Source organism: Antedon bifida, chromosome 3 (genome assembly GCF_963402885.1).
Source record: "Antedon bifida chromosome 3, ecAntBifi1.1, whole genome shotgun sequence".
Classification (NCBI taxonomy): Eukaryota; Metazoa; Echinodermata; class Crinoidea; order Comatulida; family Antedonidae; genus Antedon; species Antedon bifida.
In genome coordinates, this window is record NC_136228.1 from 32941965 (window position 1) to 32960677 (window position 18713).

General features: G+C 31.0%; 1 protein-coding gene across 4 annotated transcripts in view; it reads left to right on the forward strand.

Annotated features, from left to right (window-relative positions):
* The first annotated feature begins 411 nt into the window (after window positions 1-411).
* The window catches only part of LOC144837745 (zinc metalloproteinase-disintegrin-like MTP8), a 71467-nt gene continuing 53165 nt past the window's right edge, over window positions 412-18713 (forward strand). For all 4 annotated transcript variants that reach the window (XM_078692981.1, XM_078692983.1, XM_078692982.1 and 1 more), the window contains exons 1-3: window positions 412-537; window positions 863-975; window positions 9316-9395. In XM_078692981.1, the coding sequence (XP_078549107.1) occupies window positions 459-537; window positions 863-975; window positions 9316-9395 (272 nt within the window). In that variant the 5' untranslated portion in view covers window positions 412-458. The remainder of the gene's footprint in view (window positions 538-862; window positions 976-9315; window positions 9396-18713) is intronic.

Sequence of the window (18713 nt, forward strand, 5' to 3'; positions counted from 1 at the left end):
GATTAAAATATTATTTAATTAAACCTAGCCTAGGCTAGTATTATTTATTTCTGAGTCAAATTAATAACAAACTACATCTTTTTTAATATATTATAGTATTGCATGTTGTCTTCTCACGACCTTTGCACCTACACAAATGTTTGGGTTTTGAGGGTCTGATGCTCCCCCGTAAAGCTTTGCACATTTCCTTCCATTGCATTTTTTCTGGGAATTAAAATTCTATTCCCAATGAATCATCAGTTATTATTTAATGATGATTCATCGGGAAATATCAACGAGTAGCACCCCCTCATTTTGCTTGTAGTGCATACCGGATGTATCTTGTATCTCAAGGTTTCCGCCCACTTCTAATAAATCAGAATATGCACAATTGGCGCTCCATATCTGTCATAACAGCATAAATAGAGAGAGAGTGAAGAGTCGCGACCAGAAAAGGTGGTCAGTCTTTATCTTTTAATATGTACTTACGGTATATAATATCGTTTTTACTCTTGGACATAGGAATTTTTAAAACAATAACTAATGCAACATATACAGGTAAGTTAAACTGATTCAACTGAAATTGTTTTTAACGAAAGCAAAGCTAGGCTATCTAGCCTAGGGCCTACCCTATAATTAATAATATAGGTACTGTAATACTTAATAGGCTACCTACTGTACTTAGTATTACTATCTAGGCTAGCTAGGATGGAACCCGGTAGGATCAGGTAGTGCTGGGCATAGGCCTATATATAATAATTAATCTGCAGTAGGCAATGGTGACCCAGTAAGATGACGGTGAATAAATAATTAATTACCACCGGTCTTTATAACATTTAAACCATTTCCTTAATTTAATTAAATAAAACTATTTTTTTAACAGGAAAACATAGTATAAGTCAACAAGAACAGTTATCAAGAATAAATAATTATGAAATTGTTCAACCATATCGCCTACATGGTAGGGATCGAAGAGATGTTTCGACAATAACAGAGGTAGGTTAAGTAAAGCAATAAAGTTTTTATATTAATAAAGAAATGGTTTTCCCTCTTCATAAATAAAAATTAAATAGAAAGAAATTTGAAAAAATATATTATATTATTATGTAAATAAAATAAATTTTCATGCAGAAAATTTTATTATATACTGTATAAAATATATAAAACTTCCCAAACGCTGTAAATCCATATTAGAATTATATGGGTACAGAGTCTGTTAGTTCGTTAGAAAAAACATCGTCTGTCCGACACAAAGGTCAAAAGGGTGCTTTAATAGAGGTCATACCATACTAATTTTTTATTGTTTAATTAATATATAATTACACAGTAAACTCTCCTTTAGTACATAAACACCCCTTTCCTGAGAACACCTTTTTTAGGGGACACTTTCTCATGAAATGAACGGAATGTTTTAACACTATGGCCAGCTCCTATTTGTAAGTGTGTTGGGTCGGTCACGAAGGTGTCCCCTAAATAGAGTTCTACTTTATTCCAATAAAGCTAAATATTGTTCAAGAATGTTATAGTATTTCATTATAAAATTATTCAATCCAAAGGCAAAACACTGAATAAATGACAATGCTGTGGGTATCAGTGCCTGGATCGCAATGGAGGTACAAAATTAAATAAGCAAAAAGCTAAATCAAAAATTAGCAATTATAAAATTATTAAAATATTTATATGTTTCTACTGTTGTACACTACCAGCAGTTTTGCATATTATCTGTGGTATCTGAGTATTGTGTCTATGTATTCATTAGATAATAGCTTGATGTTCCCCATGAGAGGAAGCTCTGAATCATTACTGATAACTTACAACAACAATTTAAAGCTTAGGTAATGATGAATATGTACAGAATAGGATTATCTGATCTGTCTGTAGCAATAGCATTGAGATTAATCTGGGCTACTGTATTAATAGCAACATTGCTGCTGAGGGCCTGAAATTTTAATCATGTTTTAGATTTAATTAAAAAAATATAAAAATGCAAAGAGTAAATCCCTTTTTCCCCCTAGGGATTCTGAAGCTATCTTCTTACTGGGGGTTGTACTGTATAATATTTTTTATTTGTTGGGATTGTAGGTTTAGACAGAAAGTCGATTAATGCTATGTTTATCTGAATTTATTATTGTTTATTAAGTTGTTCGGTTAAAAACACACAAAAACTGTAAAAACAAAATCAATACTAAACCGAAAGCAGTCTTAAATGAGTTTGTAAGTTATTCATAGGCTCCCTTTATACAGGGATACTGTTGTCTCGTCACCAATGCTAATTGTATCAAAGGATTGCAAAGATCCAACTAATTAAGTTGTCATGTCAACCCACTGGTACTGTAAAAGAATGCATGCCATTCAGTGCAGTAGTTGCCTCTCATATGGATAAACAAAAATAATAATTTGAAAATTGTTTATTAATGAATAATATTATTTAGTTATTAATTTAATTTTAAAAAAAAGATTATAGTAGCCACTAAATCATAAATGATGTAACAAGAATTATTTTAACATGTGGGGTTTTCCTGTACCAGCCATGTACTGTATAACATATGGTAAATGCATTGATTTGTGGAAGCTGGTAAGAAATGGTGTAGAGGGTGGTATGGGGATTTTACTAAGCTTTATTTAAACTGAATATAAGGGTGGATGAGTGGGTACAGTATATTCATTTGTACTCAGAATTGGTCAGATGTTTTGCTCTACTCTGACGTAATTTGTACTAAGTACATTGAGAATTGAGTAATTCTAGGGTGGGACTGGCTTTCATACTTCTAGACCACCCTAGCGCTGATGGCTAGGGTTGGATTCGAGCCCAAGTAAGCACCGGGTACTGCACCTACAGGATTGTAATTGTTTGTAACTACTGTACTGTGAAGTATCTCAGAATTGTTTACCAAAGACCGAACAAATTACAGTATACTACATTGTCCTTGTTTATTTATTGAAAATAAAATTTGTTGATTAGTTACATCTGTCATTGATTATCATCTTCCTGGTGGTACAAGCTCTAAACAATCCCAACTCTGTTTTTTCTTTTATCAAGGTATGCTCCGCTTCATTTTGACAAATGCATAACACATTTTAGTTTGATGGTCCATCCATAAAGCCATTAAACCTTTAATGGGATTGATGTAGCAAAATGCTATTTTTATAAGAATGTTTCAGCTCATATGTAAAGAGTGCAATTTAAATGTTCAAATTGATGTTAAACCAATTTACCATATTTTCATGACTAAAAATGCTTGAAAAAAATAGTAATTTTGAACAAATTTTATCAAAATTATTCTACCACATATATCCTATACAGTAGTAAAATGACAAAAATGCCTCAATTTTTTGGAGTTTTTTTGATATAAGAATTCTGCTTGTTTACTGTGCCATTTTTTAAAAAACACTATCAAAGTTTATGTGACAAAAACATGTGACGGCCAACCCCTGTTTTAAGGAGATGCAGCTAGACTTTTCTTAAGGTCCAAAATGTCCCAAATTAATTTTTACCATTAAAAACACATTCTGAATACCAGACTTTCCAGAAAACTGGACATATTATTAGGCCTGTCCAAGGGTGTCTGGTATTATTATTATTATTTACCAGATTTCTATAGCGCCCTTTTCATGAAAACTCATGCTCAAAGGCGCTTCACATCATAAAGACAAACATCATAAACAATAATTACAAAAGTAACCTCAAATTATACGAAATAAAATTTCTTAAACTAAGTTTGTATAAATATTCCTACTGTACATTAATTAAAATCGCATAAAATAGAAAATAAAATGAACGATATACAAAATAGGTCGGAATTTCAATAAAAAAAAATACAATTTATTTACATATTAATTATTATTTAATTTATTTATTTTTTTTAAATTTTTATTTTAATTTAATTAAATTGATTAAAAATTAAAAATATTGAGAGAGTTGACTGTAGTACAGTACAGTATATGGATCAGAATAATTCAAGCGAGTAGTGTATTTAGTATACAGCAGTAGATAATGTTTAGCTAAAGTACTGTTCAGTAAATTTGAATAACACTTGTATTACAATACGATGAGTTTATTCCTGATTTGTTGAGCCATATAATTGAGCTTTTTTAGAAACTGTTCAAGGATAGTTACCAAATTTGAAGCTTTTAAAACGCTTTATTATCGCCATTTTGTATCATAGTGTTAATTGAATAGTTGACTAACCCTTTCATGGATGGAATATTGTGTTAGTTTTTGGCTTTTAGAAAGCTAATTGTAAAATATTTTATGGTTCTTTGGCTATTCATGATTATAACGTAAACCTTTTGTGAGTTGAATAAATAGTTTTACAAAAAGGGTACAGAATTCTATTATACAATCAAATTTATACAAATCAATCAAATATAAGTATAAGCCTTGCAATACTGTTACATTTTAATGGTTTTTTTATACAGTATGCCTTACTGTATGTTCAAATTTTATGTGTAGTTGTGCTGTGAATTTGTCTACTTTTGATCCGTCATTTTTAATGTTTCAATCTTTGTAATACAATATTTTCAGACTTTTGTCTGCTTTTTGTAATGTTTTAGTTTTATACCTGAATAAATAAATAAATAAATAAAATGACATTCAATCAGTTGTATTACTTACTGTTTAGTACATCTGTACTTTGGAGTTGGATAGCCGAGTGGTTAGGACACTTGACTGTCATACAGATAGACCCGGGTTCAATTCCTTCAACTCCCAGTCCACTCAGCTGTAAATGAGTACCTAGTTGAAAATACTAGGGAGGAAAAAGGCAGCGTGGAAAGGAACTGACCACCCTACCACATAATGCCGAGGCTTAGTACAATGAGCTCCTAACAGCTTATTCCCCTACGTTCAGAATGAACACAGGACTCACCTTTACCTTACATCTGTACTGTAAATTTTTTTTTTTTTTTCGTTTTATGATTATTACAGAAATACTAACGGAAACTAAACTGTAATTAGTGTTTTAATCAGGATATAATAAGTATGCTGCAAGATAACTACCAATTAAAATAGACAATTAGCAATCTTGATTAAAAACGATTAGACAAGGAAGATTGCAGTATAGCAATTAAATTGAAGTCTGTAAAGAGTGATTACAAGTTTATATTGATAATAGATGTATTTCAATTATTGTACAAATGTAATTAAACATACTGTAGTTGTTTAGCTGTTAATATTGTCATTTTCATATTAAGGCCAATATACTATAGTATAATTGAACATTAAAGTATATTGAAGCTCAGGTACAGGCATGAATTTTAAATATAATATCTGATTAATTGTACATAAATCAAATATTTGTAACAGAAATCAAGACGAAAAAACATGAATTTCCTTAATATGGTCAAATACAAAATTTGGCAGAATTCGGCCATAAAAACCAGGAAGACTTTTTTTCAGTAGTTAGGTAGTTTAACCTAATGTAATAACATGTCTGGTGACTCCCTAGAAGGTGAAAAAAGATGGTGGATAATACGGTGGATAATTTTTGCTATACCAGAAATGTAAAATTCAAGTTATATTACCTATATTTAGTCATCTGATAACATTTTTTACCACACCGTTTATTTTTCATAGCTTTTTAACATGCCTCTCTATTTACAAAATTTGTGTACAAAAGAATAGAGATTTTACTGTGTAATTTGAACTATCCCCCCACTGATAAGAAAGTGCTTATTTTCAACTAGCTTGTGTACACAAATACAATTCCAAAAACTAGAATTTAATTCGTCACTTTGACGAATTATAGGTGATCATTTTTATCATTTTACTGAAATTAATTTTTTTTAAACATGCACGTACGTTAACATACGATCGGAAAATGTTGATGTATGCCATCCTATTATATGCTTATAGTGCTGAGTTGTGCCTATATGCCATATACAATATGTACAGTATATACTGTATATCTATATACAGTGTAGCATAGGTGAAATTACGGGACACACATGTTCTAATTTTTTGGCATGATGACGTTATCAAACTAAACTTTAAGATGACAATTTCGAAAGATAATTAATTGAGCAAAAAAATATAAGATTTGGAAAAAAATTTGGCACGTAGAAGCGCTGTGCACGCTCTTTGAATTGTGTATAACTTTGACGAAAAATATGAAAAAACTACTTTTTCACTTCAACTGGCCATATGTTAACGTCACAACATCCGATAGGCTTAATTTTTTATATGAATTAATATCTACATTTCATCAGCTTTCATAATAAATTATAATCATCAAGGTAACCTTCAATTCTGAAGAGCTGTAAGATATTCAAATTTACTGCGAAGGTGAAATTACACGGCCTACGTTATTCAAGTTTTTACGCGTGATGACGTCATTAAAATGAAGATAGTGTCAACTCATGATAAAGATAATTAATTAAGCAAGCACATACTGAAAGTTGTGCGAAATTCGAGCACACATAACCAAGATGCGCTCTGTTGAATGTGATAATCTACACAAAAAGATAACAAATCCTAATTTTTAAATTCAAGTGGCCATTTGATGACGTCAAAACATTTTGTACGTAAAATGTGTACATGAATTCATATCTACAACTCAATGGCTTCCAGAATAAGTTAAAAAAATCGGGGGTCATCTTGCATTCTGAAGAATTATTTTCATTTTAAAAAAGACCTATTTTTCACCATTTTCAGAACTTTTGTAAAATTAATGTGCGCATTTTGTCATTTTTAACGTGCTCGTATAGCGTTATTTTAAGTCGGAACTGACTCAAATTTGGTGAATGTACTAAGGATGGTGAGTAGAATGAGATTTGTAAAAAAAATTCATGTTTTTTACGCTTTTTAAGTATCGCGCGCGCAAAAACGCATTTTTGCGCAGTAATTTTTTGAAACACGCAAATTCATGCTCTAAATTGATCAAAACTTAATTTTGAGCATTTTAAATTTTTAACGCGCGATATCACGCGCATGAACCTACGTGCGCGTGCGTTTTTATTTGCTAATATTTTTACCCTTGATCTGAAGTTTACGTGTAGTGAATTTCATTAATATGTGATAATGAATTATGGAGATATGATTGATAATGTGATTTCGCAAAATGGCGTATAAATGTCGTCACGGATGAGTGATCACGCTGGAAAGCTTATTAGGATTAAGTTATATTATTTGAAAGATATTCTGAAATTTTTGTAATCATTGACATTAAACTTTTTGAGATAATTGTTACACAAAATAGTGTACAGAAACAATAAAAAGAAAAAAAATAATAAAGATTTTATACAATAACAATAGGTGATCATTTTATTCTAAATGATCACCTAATTATGAAACATAGGGGAAACTATAGATCGATAATTATTGGAATGTATGATCAATAGAAATGTTTTGCCTGCACCTGGCCTTTAGGATATTCACTCATAATGAATTAGCTATACTGTGTAGAAATGAATATGAATTTGCATTGATCATCGCATAGGGGTCAATTGAGAGGCCCTGGGTCAGCTCTGCCCTCTTCCACATCTCTCTCCCACATCTCTCTCAAGCTCATTCAGAAAGAAATAAAGAAACAGTGATTATTATGTGATTATTTTACAATTCATGGTTTTAAATTTTAGAAGGGTTGCCCTTCTGGTTGCAAATATAATTGAAGCCTGTTTGTTAAATGACAACCTCAAGTACTGTAGATCCCAATAAATAATTTGTAGCATAGAGCAGTATTGTTCAAAGTGAAAACCACATCCTCTCTGTGTGATGTGGGTAATAGATCAATTTGAAATTCATGTTTCTTTTCATCTGTAAATATTTCCCTACAGCCTGAAATATTGAAAATAATTATTGCAGTGAGATAATTTGTTGTTAATTGAAATAAAAGTTCAAATTCCTAACCCATATTAGGCCAGTCGCCTTGATTCCCAGATTTAAAACCGGATGTATTGACTTCACTTCTTTACAATTCATTAGGTACACCATGTCTCACATACCATTACGATTCATGTATAGCGTTACCAAGAAATAGTATGAGATAAAAAAATCCTTTGAGTCTTTGTGTCTCAATTTCATTGAATTTAATTGATATTATTGTCTTTTAATATCCATCTGCTTGTAATTAATATAAATAAATAAAAAAAGAAAATACAAATTTGGTTTCAATGGAAACACACTGTATGGTTCACTCTGAATACAAAATTGGTGATTCATAGTGACAATCATTTTGTTTGTGGTGGCATCTTTTTCTATAAGAATTTCCTTAAATCATTTTTTAAAATGATTTCTTATTAAAAGAATTAAACTTTAAACATATCCTGTTCGATCTTGTGATTTAGTGACAAATCTAGTTGAGGACTAGGATTAAAGCAGCACCATGACACTGGGCATTCAAGTAGTTCAGGAATACCATAGCGTGACTAGCGTGCAATTCAAGTGTTCTTTAAAAATGCTATTGAAGTTACTAACAGCCTAATTAACAGACTTAAAACTGGTAGAGTCATCAGTTTAAAAATATTATTGAACACATACATGTGTAGTAGAAGGAAAAAAGGGTATTTTAAGTTGAAATATTTAATATTATGTTAAATTTAGTTTTAGAATTATGCTTGTGTTGCCGTATGTGTCTATATTTGCTATGGCAATTAACATTTCTTTATAATGATGATAAAACAACAAATAGTTAAAAACTGCTGGTGTTTTCTAAATTGTTGTATATAGTAATGTAAGTATTAAAGAATTTTCATGCCATTGTCAGTACCTTGTTGTCTACAATTTTCAATTAAATTGTTCTAGAGATTTCTAAGTTGTTACGATGACCCCGTTACCATTTTCTTTTTCGGTTCAACTACTCTTGAATAAGCTGTTGGTAGCTAAAGCAAAATGTTATGTGCTTCAAGTTTGTCCACCTTTATACTGTCTGAACCTGAGGTAGTGTCAAGTAGCATGAACCCAAAGCCAAGGGAATTATTGTGTTCAAGTCATTTGTTATAAAAAAGTTGAAAAAGTTTCAGTAAAAATAACAAACAACCACTTGGTCTATTAAATTAGTTTGATGTTTAAAACTCTTAATCTCAATCTGGTCATGGGTTGCTACTCAAAGGGTTCCCAATAGAACGCAACGACATATTGACGCAAAGTGCGGTATTTCGTAATTTCACTAGTGGGAACCGATGATGCAACAGTGCTGCAAACATCGCAGGTTTGATTTCACGCAGGCGGGGGAAACACATTTATTATGGGGCATTTTCTTACGTTGCGTAGATTGCGTTACGTCGTGTCACTATAGGAATCAAGCTTAACTAAGTGCAGCACTTTTTACAGGCTAACAGCACCATTTTTTATAAACTAAACATTAACATTTTAATTGTTTCTTTTAAATTTTTTTATAGGATGGACATCTAAAATCATCAACATTTATTATTCCAACAACTAATGATAGAGAATTTATTTTGGATGTTAATTTAAATGAGTAAGTACAACTTTATTTTACAAAATAAAAATAATATTACGAATCCCCAAATAAAAAAGCGTTTTGACTTCCTTGACTGACCTGCTTGGTTGCGCTAAGCAAACACAGCCTTGGTCACTGCACTGATAGTCTAAAGATAAATTATTCAATGATAAATATATTATTAAAACACTGCAAATTTTGAAATAAATAATGAATGTTTTAAATCTGATTTAAATCTGATTTGTATCAACATTCATTTAAAACTAGAATTTAATTCGTCACTTTGACGAATTATAGGTGATCATTTTTATAATTTTACTGAAATAAATTTTTTTTAAACATGCACGTACGTTAACATACGATCGGAAAATGTTGATGTACGCCATCCTATTATACGCTTATAGTGCTGAGTTGTGCCTATATGCCATATACAATATGTACAGTATATACTGTATATCTATATACAGTGTAGCATAGGTGAAATTACGGGACACACATCATGTTCTAATTTTTTCGAATGATGGCGTTATCAAACAAAACTTTAAGATGACAATTTCGAAAGATAATTAATTGAGCAAAAAAATATAAGATTTGGAAAAAAATTTGGCACGTAGAAGCGCTGTGCGCGCTCTTTGAAATGTGTATTACTTTGACGAAAAATATGAAAAAACTACTTTTTCACTTCAACTGGCCATATGTTAACGTCACAACATCCGATAGGCTTGATTTTTATATGAATTCATATCTACATTTCATCAGCTTTCATAACAAATTATAATCATCAAGGTAACCTTCAATTCTGAAGAGCTGTAAGATATTCAAATTTACTGCGAAGGTGAAATTACACGGCCTACGTTATTCAAGTTTTTACGCATGATGACGTCATCAAAAAGAAAATAGTGTCAACTCATGATAAAGATAATTAATTAAGCAAGCACATACTGAAATTTGTGCGAAATTCGAGCACACATAAACAAGATGCGCTCTGTTGAATGTGATATTCTACACAAAAAGATAAAAAATCCTAATTTTTAATTTCAAGTGGCCATTTGATGACGTCAAAACATTTTGTACGTAAAATGTGTACATGAATTCATATCTACAACTTAATGGCTTCCAGAATAAGTTAAAAAAATTGGGGGTCATCTTGCATTCTAAAGAATTATTTTCATTTTAAAAATGCAATATTTTTCACCATTTTCAGCACTTTGATGCAATTAATTTGCGCATTTTGTCATTTTTATCCTGCTCGTATAGCGTTATTTTAAGTCGGAACTCACTCAAATTTGGTGAATGTACTAAGGATGGTGAGTAGAATGCGATTTGTAAAAAAAATCGCATTTTTTACGCTTTTTAAGTATTGCACGCGCAAAATATTTTTTTTGCGCAGTAATTTTTTGAAACACGCAAATGGCCTGATTCATGCTCTAAATTGATCAAAACTTAATTTTGGGCTTTTTAAATTTTTAACGCGCGATTTCACGCGCATGACCTTGAAACGCGCAAGTTTTTATTTTCTAATATTTTTACCTTGACCTGAAGTTTACTTGTAGTGAATTTCATTAATATGTGATAATGAATAGTAAAGATATGATTGATATTGTGATTTCACAAAATGGCGTATAAATGACGTCACGGATGAGTGATCACGCTGAAAAGCTTATTATGTCTAAGTTAAAGTATTTGAAAGACATTGTGTAATTTTTGTGATCATTGCCATTCAACTTTTTGAGATATTTGTTACACAAAAAGTGTACAGAAAGAATAAAAAAAAAAATAAAAAAAACTCGAATTTAATTCGTCACTTTGACGAATTATAGGTGATCATTTTTATCATTTTAATGAAATTAACATTTTTTAAACATGCATGTACGTTAACATGCGATCGTAAAAAGTTGATGTACGCCATCCTATGACATGATGCATATACACTTATAGTGCTGAGTTGTACCTATTATGTGTCATATACAATATGTACAGTATATACTGTATATCTATATACAGTGTAGCATAGGTGAAATTACGGGACCCACATCATGTTCTAATTTTTTGGTATGATGGAATTATCATAATAAACTCGAAGATGACAATTTCGAAAGATAATGAATTGAGCAAATAAATATAAGAATTGGAAGAGCATTTGACACGTAGAAGCGCAATGCGGGCTCTTTGAAATTTGTATACATTTGACGAAAGAGAGAAAAAAACTACTTTTTAACTTCAACTGACCATTTCATAATGTCACAACATCCGATAGGCCTAATTTTTATATGAATTCATATCTACATTTCATCAGCTTTAATAATAAATTATAATCTTCAAGGTCACCTTTAATTCTGAAGAGCTGTAAGATATTCAAATGTATGGTGTAGCTGAAAATACACGACCTTGGTTTTTCAAGTTTTTACGCGTGATGACGTCATCAAAATAAAAATGTTGACAACTCATGAGAAAGATAATTAATTGAGCAAGCACATACTAAAATTTGTGCGAAAATTGGGTTCAAATAACGGAGATGCGCTCTATTGAATGTGATAACCCACACAAAAAGATAAAAATTACTAATTTTTTAATTCAAGTGGCCATTTGATGACGTCATACCATTTTGTACGTCTAATTTGTATATACATTTATATCTACAACTTATTTGCTTCCATATTAAGTTAAAAAAATTGGGGGTCATCTTCCATTCTGAAGAGTTATATTCATTTTAAAAAGGCCTTATTTTTTACCATTTTTGGCACTTTTGTACAATTAATGTGCGCATTTTGTCATTTTTAACGTGCTCGTATAGCACTATTTTAAGTCGAAATGGACTCAAATTTGGTGAATGTACTAAGGAAGATGAGTAGAATGCAATTTGTACAAAAAATTGGTATTTTTTACGCTTTCTATGTACGCACGCGCAAAAACGTGTTTTTGCGCAGTAATTTTTTAAAACACGCAAATGGCCTAATTCATGCTCTAAATTGATCAAAACGTAATTTTGAGCTTTTTAAAATTTTAACGCGCGATTCCAAGCGCATGACCTTGAAACGTGCGAGTTTTTATTTGCTAATATTTTTACCCTTGACCTGAAGTTTACGTGTAGTGAATTTCAATAATATGTGATAATGAATTAAGGAGATATGATTGATAATGTGATTTCACAAAATGGCGTATACGTGACGTCACGGATGAGTGATCACGCTGAAAAGCTTATTATGTCTAAGTTAAAGTATTTGAAAGACATTGTGTAATTTTTGTGATCATTGCTATTCAACTTTTTGAGATATTTGTTACACAAAAAGTGTACAGAAAGAAGAATAACAACTAGACATGTAACTCGTCACTTTGACGAGTTAGTTATCCGCACGACAAACGCCACGTGCACGTCATACGTTAGACTTTTGCACACAGAAAAAGATTATGGCATTATGACCTGATCTGAAGAATATGATATGTTGTTGGTGCTGAATTCTGTCAATTTTGTGTCATATAGTATACAGTATAAACAGTATAATCTGTATACATATTACATACAGTGTAGAATAGGTGAAATTACGGGACCCCCGGTTATTCCTATTTTTAACATGGTGACGGTATCAAAATGAAAAACTAAGACAGCAATTTCGGAAGGACATTATCTCAGCAACCACATATTACCGTGTAGAAGAAATTTGAATACGTAAAATATAGATGCGCGCCCTTTTAAATGTGATGAACTATTACGCAAAATATGAAAATACGATTTTTTTTATTCAACTGGCCATATGATGACGTCACAACATCCGATTGGCAAAATGTTCACATGAATTCGTATCTACAATCCAATAGCTTCCAGAAAACGTTTTAATCATGATTATCACGTTTTATTCTGACGAGCTATAACAGATTGAAATTTACTGTAAAGATGAAAATAAGTGACCCACATTATTTACATTTTTAGACATGATGACGTCATAAAAATTAAAATATTTTTAACTCATGCGAAAGATAGTTGATTGACCTAGATAATATACAAATTTAGGTAAAAATGGAAAACAGATAATTGGAGATGCGGTCTATTAAATGTCATGCGCTATGATGAAAGATACAAAAATCCTATATTTTATATTCGCGTGGCCATACGGTGACGTCACAATGTCCGGTTAGCCATATTAACGCATGATCCAAAATCTAAAACTCATCAACTTCCAGAATATGCAAAAAAAATAACTTTCACCGTTTAGTTTAGGAACTACGACTGTTTAAAAAAGGGCATAATTTTGACAAATTTTGACGATTTTTTGAACTTTTTAATAAAAAATGCACGTAAATTATCCAATTCGACGTGCCCGTATGACGTAATTTTATATCGAAATTGTTCAAAAGCTGGTAAAATTACTAGAAAAGGCTGGAAAAACATAAATCACGAGAAAAAAATTGTTTTCAACGCTACGTGCGCACCGCGCGCGTAAAAAAATGCGCGCGTGTGGGAATTTTTTACATGCTCAAAATGACATGAAACACGTAGAAAGTTGATTAGAAATTGATTTTTCGCATTTTGAAATTTCAAACGCGCGTGCACGCGTAACTTTGTGTGAAACATGTCATTTTTTTCCCACAGTCAGTTAGCGCAAGATATAACTTAAACTTTTTCTAAGTTTCAAATTAAAATGTTATATGGTTTTCGATCTATGTTAAATACGCGAAATTCATAAAAACGCGCGTAAGTCACGTTGCGCAACTCTGACGTCATTCACAATAGCAGGTGCACAACTTCACGTGAATGCCCACATGTTGACAAAGTTATAAAATGTTATGTTTACACGTTTTTGAGTTACGTGTGACACAAAAATGACAGAAAGAAAGAAGAATACAGAAAAAAAAAAAAAAAAAGATGATGAAACAGGACAGTTACAAGGAGTTATCCGCTGAATGCGGATAACTAATAATAAAGATTTTGTACAATAACAATAGGTGATCATTTTATTCTAAATGATCACCTAATAAAGATTTCATACAATAACAATAGGTGATCATTTTATTCTAAATGCGTGCTTTTTGAAATTTGTATAATTTTGACGCAAAAGATGAAAAAACTACTTTTTAACTTCAACTGGCCATATGATAACGTCACAACATCCGATAGACTTGGTTTTTATATGAATTCATATCTACATTTCAACAGCTTTCATAATAATTTATAATCATCAAGGTAACCTTCAATTCTGAAGAGTTGCGAGATATTCAAATATACGCTGAAGTTGAAATTAATCGCACCATGTTATTCAAATTTTTACGCATGATAACGTCATCATAATGAAAAGGTGGCAACTCATGATAAAGATAATAATTTAACAAGTACATACTAAAATTTTAGCGAAAATCGGGCTAAAATAACGGAGATACGCACTATTGAATGCGATAACCTACACAAAAAGAAAAAAATTCCTAATTTTTAAATTCAAGTGGCCATTTGATGACGTCATACCATTTTGTACGTCTAATGTGTATATACATTTGTATCTACAACTTATTGGCTTCCATAATAAGTTAAAAAAATTGGGGGTCACCTGCCATTCTGAAGAGTTATATTATTTTTAAAAAGGCCTTAATTTTTACCATTTTTAGCACTTTTGTACAATTAATGTGCGCATTTTGTCATTTTTAACGTGCTCGTATAGCACTATTTTAAATCGAAATGGACTCACATTTGGTGAATCTACCAAGGAAGATGAGTAGAATGCAATTTGTACAAAAAAACATTTATTTTTTACGCTTTCTAAGTACGCACGTGCAGAAACGTGTTTTTGCGCAGTAATTTTTTAAAACACGCAAATGGCCTAATTCATGCTCTAAATTGATCAAAACGTAATTTTGACCTTTTTAAATTTTTAATGCGCGATTTCACGCGCATGACCCTACGTGCGCGTGCGTTTTTATTTGCTAATAATTTTACCCTTGACCTGAAGTTTACGTGTAGTGAATTTCATTAATATCTGATAATTAATTATGGAGATATGATTGATAATGTGATTTCACAAAATGGCGTATAAATGACGTCACGGATGAGTGATCACGCTGAAAAGCTTATTAGGACTTAGTTAAAGTATTTGAAAGAAATTCTGAAATTTTGGTAATCATTGACATTAAACTTTTTGAGATATTTGTTACACAAAATCTGTACAGAAAGAAATTGCGAAGAAACATTTTTTTTGTACAAAAACAATTTCTCACTAGAATTTAATTCGTCACTTTGACGAATTATAGGTGATCATTTTTATAAATTTATTGACATTAATATTTTTTAAACATGCACGTATGTTAACATACGATCGGAAAATGTAGATGTATGCCATCTTATTATACGCTTATAGTGCTTAGTTGTGCCTATTATATGCCATATACATTATGTACAGTATATACTGTATATCTATATACAGTGTAGCATTGGTGAAATTACGGACACACATCATGTTCTAAGTTTTTGGCACTGATGACATTATCAAAATAAACTTGTGGATACCAATATCGAAAGATAATGAATTGAGCAATAAAATATAACAATTGGAAGACAATTTGGCACGTAGAAGTGCGGTGCGCGCTCTTTAAAATGTGTATAACTTTGACGAAAGAGATGAAAAAACTACTTTTTAACTTCAACTGGCCATATGGTAACTTCATAACATTCGATAGGCTTAATTTTTATATGCATTCATATCTACATTTCACCAGCTCTCATAATTAGTTATAAACATCAAAGTCAACTTTAATTCAGAAGAGCTGTAAGGTATTCAACTATACGTTGTAGGTGAAATTACGCAACCCCCGTTATTCAAATTTTAAGATGTGATGACGTCATTGAAATGAAAATATTGGCAACTCATGAGTAACATAATTGGTTGAGGTAGAATATATTAAAAATTTTAAAAAAATCGAGCACAGATAAGCGAGTTACGCTCTGTTGAATATGGTGGTCTATGACAAAATGGGAAAAAACCCTATTTTAAAAATTCATGTGGCCAAATGATGACGTCATACCATTTTGTACGTCTAATAGGTATATACATTTATATCTACAACTCATTAACTTCCATAATAAGTTAAAAAAAATGGAGTCATCTTCCATTCTGAAGAGTTATATTCATTTTAAAAAGGCCTTATTTTTTACCATTTTTAGCACTTTTGTACAATTAATGTGCGCATTTTGTCATTTTTAACGTGCTCGTATAGCGTTATTTTAAGTCTGAATGGACTCAAATTTAGTGAATGTACTAAGGAAGATGAGTAGAATGCAATTTGTACAAAAAAATTGTATTTTTTACGCATTCTATGTACGCACGCGCAAAAACGTGTTTTTGCGCAGTAATTTTTTGAAACACGCAAATGGCCTGATTCATGCTCTAAATTGATCAAAACTTAATTTTGGGCTTTTTACATTTTTAACGCGCGATTTCACGCGCATGACCTTGAAACGCGCAAGTTTTTATTTTCTAATATTTTTACCTTGACCTGAAGTTTACTTGTAGTGAATTTCATTAATATGTGATAATGAATAGTAAAGATATGATTGATATTGTGATTTCACAAAATGGCGTATAAATGACGTCACGGATGAGTGATCACGCTGAAAAGCTTATTATGTCTAAGTTAAAGTATTTGAAAGACATTGTGTAATTTTTGTGATCATTGCCATTCAACTTTTTGAGATATTTGTTACACAAAATGTGTACAGAAAGAATAAAAATAAAAAAAAAAATAAATAAAGATTTCATACAATAACAATAGGTGATCATTTTATTCTAAATGATCACCTAACTAGAATTTAATTCGTCACTTTGACGAATTATAGGTGATCATTTTTATCATTTTACTGAAATTAATTTTTTTTTAAACATGCACGTACGTTAACATACGATCGGAAAATGTTGATGTATGCCATCCTATTATATGCTTATAGTGCTGAGTTGTGCCTATATGCCATATACAATATGTACAGTATATACTGTATATCTATATACAGTGTAGCATAGGTGAAATTACGGGACACACATGTTCTAATTTTTTGGCATGATGACGTTATCAAACTAAACTTTAAGATGACAATTTCGAAAGATAATTAATTGAGCAAAAAAATATAAGATTTGGAAAAAAATTTGGCACGTAGAAGCGCTGTGCGCGCTCTTTGAATTGTGTGTAACTTTGACGAAAAATATGAAAAAACTACTTTTTCACTTCAACTGGCCATATGTTAACGTTACAACATCCGATAGGCTTAATTTTTATATGAATTAATATCTACATTTCATCAGCTTTCATAATAAATTATAATCATCAAGGTAACCTTCAATTCTGAAGAGCTGTAAGATATTCAAATTTACTGCGAAGGTGAAATTACACGGCCTACGTTATTCAAGTTTTTACGCGTGATGACGTCATTAAAATGAAGATAGTGTCAACTCATGATAAAGATAATTAATTAAGCAAGCACATACTGAAAGTTGTGCGAAATTCGAGCACACATAACCAAGATGCGCTCTGTTGAATGTGATAATCTACACAAAAAGATAACAAATCCTAATTTTTAAATTCAAGTGGCCATTTGATGACGTCAAAACATTTTGTACGTAAAATGTGTACATGAATTCATATCTACAACTCAATGGCTTCCAGAATAAGTTAAAAAAATCGGGGGTCATCTTGCATTCTGAAGAATTATTTTCATTTTAAAAAAGACCTATTTTTCACCATTTTCAGAACTTTTGTAAAATAAATGTGCGCATTTTGTCATTTTTAACGTGCTCATATAGCGTTATTTTAAGTCGGAACTGACTCAAATTTGGTGAATGTACTAAGGATGGTGAGTAGAATGAGATTTGTAAAAAAAATTCATATTTTTTACGCTTTTTAAGTATCGCGCGCGCAAAAACGCATTTTTGCGCAGTAATTTTTTGAAACACGCAAATGGCCTAATTCATGCTCTAAATTGATCAAAACTTAATTTTGAGCGTTTTAAATTTTTAACGCGCGATATCACGCGCATGAACCTACGTGCGCGTGCGTTTTTATTTGCTAATATTTTTACCCTTGATCTGAAGTTTACGTGTAGTGAATTTCATTAATATGTGATAATGAATTATGGAGATATGATTGATAATGTGATTTCGCAAAATGGCGTATAAATGTCATCACGGATGAGTGATCACGCTGGAAAGCTTATTAGGATTAAGTTGTATTATTTGAAAGATATTCTGAAATTTTTGTAATCATTGACATTAAACTTTTTTAGATAATTGTTACACAAAATAGTGTACAGAAACAATAAAAAGAAAAAAAAAAATAATAAAAAAAACTAGAATTTAATTCGTCACT